The 12,447-nt window shown below is 54.2% G+C and overlaps 4 protein-coding genes across 4 annotated transcripts; all 4 read right to left on the bottom strand.

Annotated features, from left to right (window-relative positions):
• Window positions 1–156: 156 nt before the first annotated feature.
• Window positions 157–2,404, bottom strand: PG986_013201 (uncharacterized protein; the record flags this gene model as incomplete). The annotated part of the gene is made up of 3 exons (XM_066849423.1): window positions 157–196; window positions 253–2,222; window positions 2,273–2,404. 3 exons carry the CDS (start codon window positions 2,402–2,404, stop codon window positions 157–159), a joined length of 2,142 nt encoding a protein of 713 aa, XP_066693566.1.
• Window positions 2,405–4,726: 2,322 nt separating this feature from the next.
• PG986_013200 (Glutathione S-transferase zeta class) lies at window positions 4,727–5,512 on the bottom strand (the record flags this gene model as incomplete). The annotated part of the gene is made up of 4 exons (XM_066849422.1): window positions 4,727–4,975; window positions 5,027–5,152; window positions 5,224–5,316; window positions 5,378–5,512. 4 exons carry the CDS (start codon window positions 5,510–5,512, stop codon window positions 4,727–4,729), a joined length of 603 nt encoding a protein of 200 aa, XP_066693565.1.
• A 115-nt stretch (window positions 5,513–5,627) lies between these two features.
• Window positions 5,628–6,806, bottom strand: PG986_013199 (glutathione S-transferase omega-1; the record flags this gene model as incomplete). The annotated part of the gene is made up of 1 exon (XM_066849421.1): window positions 5,628–6,806. The coding sequence occupies one exon, from the start codon at window positions 6,804–6,806 to the stop codon at window positions 5,628–5,630; it is 1,179 nt and encodes a 392-aa protein (XP_066693564.1).
• A 1,653-nt stretch (window positions 6,807–8,459) lies between these two features.
• On the bottom strand, window positions 8,460–11,589 carry PG986_013198 (citrinin biosynthesis transcriptional activator ctnR; the record flags this gene model as incomplete). Its single annotated transcript, XM_066849420.1, has 7 exons — window positions 8,460–9,248; window positions 9,301–9,543; window positions 9,640–10,303; window positions 10,361–10,630; window positions 10,700–10,777; window positions 10,837–11,191; window positions 11,268–11,589. The coding sequence occupies 7 exons, from the start codon at window positions 11,587–11,589 to the stop codon at window positions 8,460–8,462; spliced, it is 2,721 nt and encodes a 906-aa protein (XP_066693563.1).
• Between the last annotated feature and the right edge of the window lie 858 nt (window positions 11,590–12,447).

The raw sequence follows: 12,447 nt of genomic DNA, 5'->3' as shown, positions 1-12,447 counted from the left end.
AAGACACGCTGGCCGATTTTCGGTTCTCGAAATTCAAGCCAAGGCTTCAACATGAACCAAGTAACCAAAAACGCCAGCCCAGGGATGGTTTACAGAACCATCTTCGTCAATGTCGTAAAGTCGTGTATATCCTGGTAGCTCCATTCTTGCAGGCAGCTAGCCAAGGAGGGGAAAGGCAAGGGAAACGGGTGCAGGGCTAGAAGGTAAGAGCCGTGCATCCTTCATGACCAAGGCGTGGGAGTTCCTCAGTACCTCCTATCGTAGCCGACAGGAGGCGCGGGGAGAGTGGCAGCATACGGGTTCCCATCAGAATAACGGGGACCGTAGTCGTCGTCGTCGTACCGGCTCTCGCGCGGGGAAGCTGAAGAGCGCCAATCGTCGTCTCTGGATCTCCCATAATGGGAACCGTTGGCTCGCTTGAGCCGTTCCATGCGTCGTTCGTGTCGCCTCTGTTTCTCTCGGTTCCACTCCTTGACCTGTTGACCTTGCTCACGAGCCTCTTTCATTTCGGAAATGGCTCCCTTTATACCCATAGCTGCGATGCCAACAGATGCGGCATCTTGCATGATTGCTTTGGACTTGAGCTTTTTGGCCTCCATAGGAGTAAGCCTCCCTTCCTTGACCGCCTTGTGTCTTGCGTTGCGCTTCTCCATACTCTGATAGACATTGTGTGCGGCGTGAATCGTTGCCACGGTGGCTAAGCCCGTGGTAACCATTTGCTTACCTCTCATCTTCTTTGCCGTCTTCTCGTCATCATCCGAGTCTCCCAAATCACTGCTCGAGACTGAGCCGGACCGGCCACCCCGTGTATGCGATCGAGACCTGCTGCGGCGTCTGGCAGTGGACCTGTCGTCGTCATAGTAGTCGTCGGGACCTCGTCCTCCACGCATGTATCCCCTGGAGGTATAGTCGTCATCATAGGCGTCGGGGCTCCTCCTTCGGCTTCTCCGGGATCGTGTGTCGTCGAAGTCGTCCCGATCTTCAGCAGGAGCGCTTCCCAGACCAAGCTTGGCTAGACTGCGGCGCGCCCCGTCCACGACACTCCGACTACGGCTACGGCGTCTGTCCTTGGAGCCGGGGCGACTGTCATAACGGCTATCGAATGAATCGACGCTGCCACGGCGGCCTCGGGATCGAGACTCCCGAGAATCGTCTCCCTTGTCTAGCAGCTTCTTGGCACCCAGGGCCCCGAGACCGGCAGTAGCGAGAGCTGCGAGGCCATTTCCGCCGCCACCGCGGCTCTCAGAGCGGGCGCGCGACCGAGATCGGCTCCGGCCTGTCTTCCTGTCCTCCTCAATATCCTTCCTTGAGCCGTTCAGGACGCGGTTGCCAACAAGACCACCAATGACTGATTCAATGAGATGGCGCTTGCTATCATGGTCGGGGTTATGAGCAGCGTCAATGGTGGCAGCACCAGCGGCAGCAGTAACGATGCGCTTCATCTTCTCTCCCTTCCAGCCACCCGGCTCCCGGGCGACCCGGAAAGCTTCCGCGGCACCTGCAACGAGCGAGGCTTTGGCAGCCTTCTGCATGCGACCGGCAGCATCATTCCGGGACTTGTGCGAGTCCATGCTGCCTCGGCGGCTCCTCCCCTCTGAGCGGCGGTCGTCGTATTTGTCCTTGTCGCTGCCGCCGCCACCCGTGAGGGCCTTGATTGCGCTACCGAGACCGGCTGCGGAAAGAGCATTCTCGAGGAAGGACTTGTTGCCTTTCTTGCTCCTGTTATCGTCCTCGTCGTCGGAATAGTACTCGGAAACGCGCCCGTCGCGGCCCTTGTGAACCACGTAGGTTGATTTCTTCTCATCCTTCTCGGCGTACTTGTTGTAGACGTCAGCACCTTGGTAACCGGCAAATGCACCCGCGGCTCCTAGTGCAGCTGATGCGACCAAGTTGCGGTCGGGTTCATCACGGCCCTCCTGGTGAGCCTCGCGGCGATCCCAAACCTCCTTTGCGCCAGCAGCGAGAACGCCGCCTACAACGGCAGCGATGATCTTCTCCTGCTTGTTGAGGACGCGCTTGCGAGTTCTTTCCTCTTCCTCGTAGTAGACGCTGCCAGGCTTCCGGGCGCCACGGTGACCACCTCTTGCTGAGCGACCGTCGTAGCGAGGATCGTAGTAGTCATGATAGTAGCCTGGCTCTGCCGAGCGAGCGCGGCGGACATCCCGCGAAGCAGAATATCCGGGGGCGGGAAGTCTCGCCGGACTTCCTCGATGGAGAGGTCGCTATCCTCGCGTGCCCGAGGGACGAGGTCGGTACGGCTAGAAGGGTTTACTCTGAGGTATGTCTCTTGCGTGTCAACGTAGCGTGGCTCTCTGCCATCGCGGCGTTCTTCGCGGCGCTCTTCCTGGTAGTACCGCCTGGAATGGCCCCGCGAAGGGGGGTCATAAGGGTCGTAAGTCGACATGGTTTACACCTTTCTGGAGACGCCTATAGGGCAGATGAAAACCAGGCGCAAGTTGTATATGTGTATGTGTTTGTGTGTGTAAAGATACGATAGAGTAGACAGTTAAGTTTTGGCTGGTCTGAGGGGTAGAGCAGCGAAGTAAGTGATTGAGAGAGTTGCGCCCAGTCAGTGAGTGAGTGAGCTTAAGAGAAGGATGTGGGTGATTCGGTGGTGAAGCGGGGCAGGTAGCTGAGCGAGGAAGTAATGTAATAGTGTCTCAGTAAGTAACAAAGCAGGGAAAACTGGATATAGTCGCTGCCTTATGACTGGGGCAGATGACGTAGAGTAGAAGCTGGTCGCTTGGCGCCACAACTCGATATTGGTGTCGGGTGTATGTTCTTGAGTCGCAACAAACAATCTTTCGCTGGTCCGATAGCAAACCGGGTAGAGAATGAATCTGGGCTTGCTTCGAAAGAAGAAGAAGAAGAAGCGCAGCACAATTGGGGGTTTGCAAAGGGTTTGTGTAAGAGGTAGGTAGGCAGGATGGATGCCGGATGCTGATGGATCTGACGGCGGGGGATTGACCAACTACTACCACTACAGAACAGGGAAATAAAACTCGCTAGGACGCTTCTGGGACAGGCACGGGTAGAAATGGGTAGCGGCAGCAGGGCCTCTGTGTGCGTCTGAACTCAGAACAGCAGACCGACCTTTGCCTCTACGCCCAAGTCCTACCGACTCTTCGTTCCTTATTGGGCTGCCGCAGAAGAGCGAGATGCGAAATGCGCACTAGGTCGCTGCTAGGCCGAGCTGGCTCCCAGGAAGATGGCTGTGAGCAGAGGGCTGGAGGGGCAGACACCTGGACACTCCCCCGTCCATGGCCTATGGACATGGACGATGCATTGAGGCTGGGCACCCACGACTGGCCCAATCAGGCCTCGTACGGCCAGCCCAAAGGACCGAGGCGGTTGGCGGGGTTGTGTTTGTTTGCTTGCTGCGCAACATTCTATGGGCACACTGGACGGTGGACCGACGCCCGCCCACGAGGCAGTTGGTAACAATGAATTGCCGTTTGTTCAGGTGCTCGTTCTACATGTACCCGACCAGACGATGCGCGAGGCCGTCGATGAAACTTTATTCATGGCCGAACCTGCTGTCAAACATGAGTATTGCTGCGAGAAACTCAGTCCCGAGAGGCAGAGGCCGCCGCCTTGTCCTCGCCACTCAGGTACATGCATCTACATAAGCTCGGGCAAGAGAGAGTCTGCCTGCCGATGACGCACGTTGTGTCAGTGGCAGTGCTGCATCAAATGATGAGACAGAGAGAGAGAGGGAGGCGAGAGAGGCTGGGCTGATTTCCAGTCCAGCGCACCTGCAGGCTGCAGGTGAGATGGTGGGTTCTAGACTGACGGAGGTGGCCGGAAGAGGCGGTGCAACGATTTCTACTATTGCAGTCTCGTATCGTATAAGGTATTATGAGTTCCTAACAACCACATATGCATGCACTAGGTGGCTTTTGGACAGAGGCTTCTTTCGTTTTTCAGTGCCTGACCTAACCGTTCACATAGTAAGGAACTAAAGACTTTAGCCCCGCCTCCGCCGCCCGAATGGTTCTCGAAGACCCATCTCCATGTTGTGAGAAGCCAGATCAACAGATGATGTCATACTATAGCCAACCTGACTAGTTGACTCGTTCGGAAATTAAAATTTCTGGATATCTCGCCCACTGAATCACTTGTTCCGACCAAATGGCTTTGTCTCCATTGCGGCTGTGTCGGAAGATAGGATGCAGATTGAGATTGTGCGTGGCAGTGTACCTAGAAGATGGTGGAATATATTCGTTCCAATGCTAAACTGGAATCATTTACACCGGAAGGCAATAGCAATCCCTATATTATCGATTATTTATATGGTGAAAGTACCTACTATACTATAGAAATTTGTAAAGGTAGCGTGGTGGCCATTAAGGGGATACATGAGTTGTGGGGGATAGTATATATCGTCGATGGATGCAGCTTCTACCTATCTCGCATACACATTTTCAAAAAGCAGCAGCAAAACTATCCGCAACTCCGTCCCATGATCGCTACCAAGAAACAAAACTCCAAGCCCCCTATTTCCAATTTCGATATAGAGTCAAAACATCTCTGCACCCCTATCACTTATATGCCCCAAGTAATTGTTCTAGTGCTACAATCCGAGTAACCGCCCGCATCTGCCGCCTCCTCGACTCATCTTACAGAACTAGACTGGAACTATGGCTGGGTATCACGTGTTCGATAGCGTCCTCACCATTCCTCACCATGCCCCTGTTTGACAGGGGCATATTACTCCTTGGGAACATCAGCTTTCCCCATTGGCCAGACGACTATTCATAAACAGATCAAAGGTTTCAAGGTAGAGTTCGCTGGAGCTCGTCGTCGCCATGATATGCGGATTCCGCTCCAAAGCCTCTATCCACATGTGCCACCGTGTGCCCGGTATTGGATCGCTCCAGTGTCGGTGTTGGCTGAGCATCCGCGGCAAACGTAGAACGAAAGGTGCAAAGTGGATGTCTACCAAGCAAACATCGGCACCGAGAAAATAGGGTCCCTGTATAGTGTAAGCATCTGCAAACGGCAGGACTCCTGGCTACATCCGTACCCTTTCGTCGGCCGCCTGCACTAGCGCCCTGATTTCAATCTGCAAGCGATCTATGCCTTCCGATTGATTGGTTCTATCTGTCGCTCGTAAAAGGTTGAAGTACGAGGGAACGATCTTGGCATTGATCTGGACGGTATTAGATGGCTGAAGATCAAAGGGGGGGGGATGCTCGCAAAGCCAATAACCCTTTAACTCACATGATCAATCCACAACCTGCAGTTTGCCTTCAGTCGTGGATCCGTAGGAAGGAGAGGCACCTTGTGAGTTGCATCACGGTCACGGTCCTCGAGCTGTAATTGAATCATAAGGCATGGAACATCTCGGCAACTTTGTGGTATGAAAGGAACTCACATATTCGAGAATCACAGCACTTTCACCACTAGCCCAGTCCCCCTCACGTATGGCAGGAACCATACCACGTGGATTTGCCTCCAGCAAGTGAGTAGGTCGCTTGAAGGGATCGGTCTCACAATACTGATATTCCATTCCTTTGACCTCCAAAGCAATCCAGACTCTTTGCGAAAAGGGGCTACGCAATCAGTCAGCCCACGGCAATGCAAGATCTATCATCAGACTTACCAGAAACACGCAGCATAGAGCTTCAGCTCGTGGTCTGCTGAATGCTTTTGACAGTCAGCTGGGCCGCGCCAGTGGCTTTTCTTTGGGCAGGCTTCTGGATTTTCTTGGCCTCCTTTTCCTGTGCTTGGATGAAACGCTGGACAGTAGATTTCTTGATCTCGTCGCTTTTGGCCAAGGAATGCTTATGAGGACCAGCTACGCCATCTTGCTTTCCGTTCCCTCCGTTTCCATTAACCCTTTGGATCGTCCAGAACTTGTCGCCGACCAATGGGGCCTGGGTCCCATCTATGGTCATGCCGTCGTCGAGCTGTATGGTGGCACCGGCAAAGTATTCGGTGATCTTGATCTTGACGTCGCATAGATCCCTCTCGCGCGCATTCCGCTTCCTCTTCTTTTTGGACGGATCATCCGACTTCGGAGTGCCAGGCGGCCGCCCTTTCATGCGGCAATCCCAGTAATGCGATATGAAGGGCTTGCGCTTATACTTCTGGGTCGACCGATGGGAATAAACATTATCAATGTGAGGGAAATACGTTTCGAAGTCATCATTGGTCAAAATGATCATATCGTCAACATGAAACAGCTTCTGCCGCCACCCTTCGAGATCTGGCGGATTGGTAACGATCCTGTTAACCAGCTGCCCGTGAGGTCGATTCTCCAGGCTCTCGGGAGTTTGCGACGAGGAGGCACCCATCCCTGGCCCCATGTAGTCCTCCTCTTGCGGTAGTTGTGCGATAAGACCCGGGGTCAAGAGATTGAAGGGACCCTGGCTAACATGGACGCCATGGTTCGCCGGCGGGGGTGACTTGAGGGCGGCATTGGCGGCGGCGGTGGAGGCGGAGGAGGTGCACCAACCGTAACGGGTACGGGAGAGGCACTCAACGCATGGTGGTGTTGCTGGTGAAGGTGCTGCGCAGGAGGCGGCGGGGGTGGCTGCTGCTGAGGCCCATGTTGGAGGATGGGCACGGTAGTAGCTGTCTGTAGGCGCTGGAGATGCGCATGGGGGGTGGGTATGGTCGAGGTAGAAGGACGGATCGGGCCCGTCTAGCACAAGGCCTATATCGTTGTTCGATGATAAGGTCGACAGCGGGAAGTGCGGCGGTGGCGGGTCGTTGGGCGGTTGCGGGGGTGGAGAAGAGGCATGATGGTGGTGATGGTGGTGGTGGTGGTGGTGGGCGATGTGCGCAGGTTGGTGCTGCATGGGCGGCCCATGGTACTGCTGGTGCTGTTGTTGCTGTTGCTGTTGATGTTGCTGCTGTTGTTGCTGTTGTTGCTGTTGTTGCTGGTGCTGCTGGTGCTGCTGCTGGTGGTGTTGTTGATGGTGATGATGAAGGTGGGATTCGAGATCAGGCAGTCCATGATGGAGCGTATGGGCGGCAAGAGGGTGCGGGGTTGCGAAAGTGGTCGCCGAAGGGTCCATGTCCATATTGCGAGTTCAAGAGACGACTATTGCGCTGATCCTACTGTTAATTGCCGCTTCTTACACCATCTCGCAGCGGAGGGCGAGCTGTCGACACCAGTCCATTCTTCCGCGATTGTGTAGGAGTATATTGATCGTGTTCCTTTGTGGTTTTGTCGGGACTATAAGCAGGAACAACAGATGGGGATGGGGATGGGTGGATGGGCGAATATAGTGCTGGGTAGGTACCTGATTCGCAACGATGTGATAAGATGGAAGCTTCGAATTATAGACTGGATATTAAGAGGTACGTAAAACAGGTAGCTAAGCAGGAGTAGAGCGACGCTGGCCCGACGACGCCTGTATGGAGCAACAGACTCGGGGGACAACGTGGGGAGAGCGTCTTGTTGTGAGAACAACAGAAGCGAGTCTGCTGCTATCGCGAAAAAGAAATGGCCCCGCGTGATGCCTAGGTAGCGTCTGTGGTGTAGTGTTAGGTTAGGTAGGCAATAGTATGGTAGGTACAGCAGCCGACTGGGGGCGGGTGGCCTGGGTGGCCAGTCAAGAATGTACACATTAAGGAATCCAATCCGAAAGCGCACTTGCATCCATTTTGGCATTGGGCGCCGATCCCTGCAAGGGTTTCTTGGGCAAAAGACAGCAGCGCTTCCAGTCGTTGACATCTCCAGTCGTGGTAGCGGCTCGGGATTTTGGACTAGGGAGGGGTCGATCAGTCCCCGACGTTGCTCACTTATCGATAGGAGCCCAGCACGCCAGGTTGCAGGCCACCTCCCGCCCCCCCATCGCCAGGTCGCCAGCGAATCAGACGGCCCTGTCCGCCCCAGCTCTAGGCGCTCTGGGCAAGGGCAGCTCCAGACCGGCCGAGCGACAGCCAGAACCTAGAACCCTGGCGATCTCAGTTTGACCCCCACGGCAACGGCCGGCCTGCATCCATCCATGTCTCGGTCGCAACCGCAACATGGACATGGCAGATAACAACCCGTGTGTCCATAGGTTACCGTCGCCCGCCTCCCACTCGACCGGCATGAACAGCTGCACGATAGAGTGACTACATACATAAGCTAGGGACACAAGCGCATTGGCATGGGATGTACGACATCTCCTCGCTGACGTAGAGTGGGTATCAATAGATTGTTTTTCATGGCGTCATTTCTGTACCGGCCGCTATGTATCGTAACAGTAGAAAGTGAGGGCATCGCCTGCTCTTGTACATTCCAGTGTCCCATGATGCGTCGTAGTAGTATACATCCAGCAAGCCCGGCATTTGCCAAATACCAATCCCGTAAAACTCCAATCGCTATGCCCCAGTCATAATATATGTCTCTCATCTACCATCAGAGCAACGGGAAATTCTGCGCCGTATACCAAACCCAAGCCTCAATGCCCGGCACGGGTTCGTCCAGGGACTAGATGTCCGTGTGCATGGTCGCCTCCTTAAGCCCCGCTGTCCCATCCCAAGTCCATAGCATCCATTGGCGGCATATTCATAAGGTTCCGAAGGACGCCCTCCGCCACAGGTGTCATCTCCGGTTGGTCCTGTGTCTGGCCCCAGTTACTTGACATTGTGTAGTCGTTCCCCGTCATCTCCGGTATGATGAACCCGCGACCCGGTGTAATCCCCGATTCGCCCCCCGTCAGATCAAATCCGCTGGAAGATGTGAAGAATGCCGTGGCCGCGGCGTCCATCTCGGACTGCATCCCCATCGGCTCCTGAGGGCTGGCCTCGAAAGAGGTTCTGCCAGAGCCCGTCACACGCGCCGAACCACTGTTGGGTTGCTCTGAGGCGCCACTTGAATTGGGCGTCGGTCGGCTTGACAGGCTGTCGGGGTGAGGTGAGACGGACAGCTCATGCGAGCTGGCATCCTGGCTCTCAACGAACCCGCTCGCATTCAAAGAATTGTTACCCATGGAAAATGCGTTATGCAAAGGCATTCCCGGCAATGCTACATCTTCATTGTTGCGCCGTCCTGAGCTCGAATCCCGTCTCGGCATGGAGTCCCACGGTAGCATGTCGTAATTGACACGTGTTCTTCCGCCTGTTGCTGCGTTCTGGCCCTCTGGCTCAACTACCTCGGCTCGGCCAGCAGAACTCCCAGGATCACCTCCGGCTCCCGGGAAGGCGGGGTCGCCGTTGCAATTATTGGTTTTCATGCCGGCCTTTTCAAACTGCTGGTTTAGCCTTGCATGGTCTTTCATCTTGGCTTTCACTTGAGATGTCATGGGCTGAGTCAAGTTAGTTGATAGTTCGCAGGAATCACGGTCTCTACTGACGTACCGAGTCACTAGCCCGAGGGAAGGCAGATCTTAGCATTGGTATCCTCGCGCCCAGCGCTTCCAGATCTACGTCAAGCTGAACAAGGAATGATTCAGTCAGAGGGTTCTTGCGCTTGAGTGCATTCATGGCTGCCAGGAGAAATCTCAACGAGTCCGCTACCTGGCTATCGTCTGGCCGGCTCTTTAGATACTGAACAAATACACGGGCGGCCACGTATAAGCAAAACGAGAGAAAGGGGTTCATCTGCGACACCGCTGTTAGCATTACCAATCAGTTTAACAAAAAAAAAAAAAAAAAAAAAAAAATCGCACTCGTTGCGCTTGCCACTGCACCACTTACCACAGAAAGATCCATATGGGAGACCATTCTCATGATGCTCGCAATTTCATTTGCCGCGGTGATACACCGCACCTTGCTTTCGGCGCTTACCGATGACGGCAATTTGTATTTGTCGGCTTTAAAAATGGCTGCTTGGTGCAAGCAGATTGTCGAAGTGTGAATGTTCATGTTGGTGAAGATGATGTTGGGGTTGCTAAGCCCCGTTGGAAGTTTTAGCGAATTGGGAAGGCATAGGGACGTATTAAGGAGGATGTTATCCATGTTCCTGTGCCGCTTCCAGAACTCGCCATTGTGGTCGTGGTCGCGATCGTTCGGATCAGGCCGGTGCAGATGGACCAAGTTTCGGCCGAATAGACAGGCCATAAGCACGACGCTGGAGAACGGCTGGAGTTTTCCAGCGCCGGTCGGCGTCATGGATTCAGATAACGTTGACGTCTTCTCAGGACGGCTCATCTCAAACGCCTCCTCCGAAGCAGGCAGGTCGGTCATAATGTCCCTCTCGTCGAAGGTCATGGGCCATCCAGTGCCAATGCTGGCATACCGGTCTTGGCAGAATGCCATCCAGAACGTTCTTCGTCTCTCCTCTCTTTCAGTCCAGTCTCGAGGTGGTGGCAGGCACTGCTTGACATCCAGACCTGAGCCATCTAATCGATGTAGTCCGATCCTCGAAGGGTGTTAGCCTCTAATGCCAGTCTTTCTGATGGGAGGGCTAGATACTCACATCTGACTTAAACGGGCTGCAGAACCGGTGCTCATCCAAGCTCTGGGAAAATACATCATCTTGAACTCGTACGAAGCCAGCAAGATGTGGGTTTGCGCATGAGCGACCGAGATCATGTGTTCCCCGTAGCCTTTGATGTAGTCGGCCTCGACGTATTTTCGAGCTCTTTGATAGAACAAATCCATCATGCCCGCATACTTCTCAGCCACAGAACAAGCCAACGTCCACATTGCGTACCGCAGCGCAACAGGGGGGCGTTGGTTCGGTGCTCTAGCCCAAGATTAGTTCTCCTTTCATATAGAAACCCACAGCCGTCACTGGGCAATCATGCAGACCTACAGGTTCATCGCTGCCAGATATCTAAACTTATGCATCATTGGCAAAGACGGATGGACTTTATCGAAGTATATTTGATGCCTGGGAAAATTTGTCAGAAGGGGTTGAGCATCACTCGAACTGCACCTGGGTATACTTACAGCTCATCTATAGTTTCTTGTGGTGGAAGAGGCTCCTCTAAACCAAGCCCAATCATTTCCCAAGTAAAACTTGGATCTAGGTTCATACCCATGGGCATCGCAGTATTAAAGTTGAAGTCGTCGCCGGTCCCAGGCTGTGGCGAGTCGCCGTTGAAATGCCACCGGTCCATATCATTGTCACTGGCAATCGCAATGGCTGGGTTCGTGAAATTGAGGTTTGCCGTGGTAACAGGAGGCTGGTTTCGGGGCTCGACGGGGTTAGAGGAGGGTTTGGCAGGCTCCTTTGGCGCAGCGGTGGTGTTATTGGGATTGGCCGAGGATGATTCAGGCGTTTGCAACAGCGATTCGACCATTTCTATATTCCCATTAGTACATGGTTAACGTGCCATCCGCGAACAACGACAGTTCCGAGGATGCCGGGCGTTGCTCACTCAGTCGCTCTTCCAAGGCTTTCACGTAACCTCGTTTCGGGCCACTCTTCCTCCGCACTTCATCGTAGGCGCATGTGTGCCCCAGGCGTGTACAGGTGCTACAGCTCGGCTTGACCCCGTCGCATTTCAGTTTGCGCTTGCGGCAGATCATGCAGGCAAGTCTTTTCGGCTTGGGGACACTCGAATTGGCTGATGTTGCACCAGTCGGTTGAGCGGCATTATCGCCGTTGCCTTCGGTGACGGGGCTCTGGTCGCTTCCATTCCCTTCTTCGTCCCTCGATGCCGACCGACCAAGCGAGTAGTCTGGCCTGGATGAAGCCATGGCCACCACCGTTTGCGCCTTCCCGGTACGCAAGCGTCGTGTGTCCGAAGCGCGACAGACGGCCGTCGAGCTGTTCGGTCGCTCTGTGAGCTGACAAATGTTTCGTCGCCGGCGTCTTGTCCGCCTCAATCGAGGCTAGTCTCGAAGTTGTTTGGTAGTCAGTCTGGCAACGCAGGGCCCCGTGGATTCTGCGAAACGCGTTTGGAATACTGTGGAATAGACTCCGCGTCCTTCACTAGAGAATAGTCGTTCGTACGTTCGGGAGAACGTGGTGTTGAATCCGTCGTTCTTCCGAAACTGACTGCTATCGTTGAGGGTACAGTAAGACGCAGGGGCATTAGCGCATGATAGCAGACCCAGTTCGCTGGTACTTTTAGTAGACGGGGCTCAGAACCGGGGCAGTCAGCGGAGACTTGGGGTGACCATAGCAAGTAGGGCTGAAGCTGCTTGGCTCGCTCAGAGGCAGTCGAGATCTACAAAGAGGTAGAGTCAGGATTCATACTGTCGACAAAGAGGGCAAGACACAGAGCCTACACGGGCTGGGTACCTCTTACATACGCAGACAATATGACGGTTGTGTTTTATGTGGCTGAAGGCAGCAGTAGAACTGTCATGGTTGTACAGAATTCGATGGGCTGAAGGCTAGGTGGATAGCTTAGCCGACGTAGCCAGGGAGGTAACTCGATGTAGAGTGAGTCACGATCTAGGCCACTCGTCCGTCACAACACCACCAATCCCCCATAGCATTCTCAATTAAACTGCAAATATACTGCTACTGACAATACAATTGGCAACGACGAGAACCTCACCCCATGATCACGTATAAAAAGAGGAAGTATATTGTGCTTGAAATATCTA

The sequence above is a fragment of the Apiospora aurea genome (genome assembly GCF_038362705.1).
Source record: "Apiospora aurea strain CBS 24483 chromosome Unknown utg000009l_segment0_segment0, whole genome shotgun sequence".
NCBI classification, from domain to species: domain Eukaryota; kingdom Fungi; phylum Ascomycota; class Sordariomycetes; order Amphisphaeriales; family Apiosporaceae; genus Apiospora; species Apiospora aurea.
Note: the sequence above shows the minus strand (reverse complement) of the source record. Positions and strands in the feature narration are given on the sequence as shown.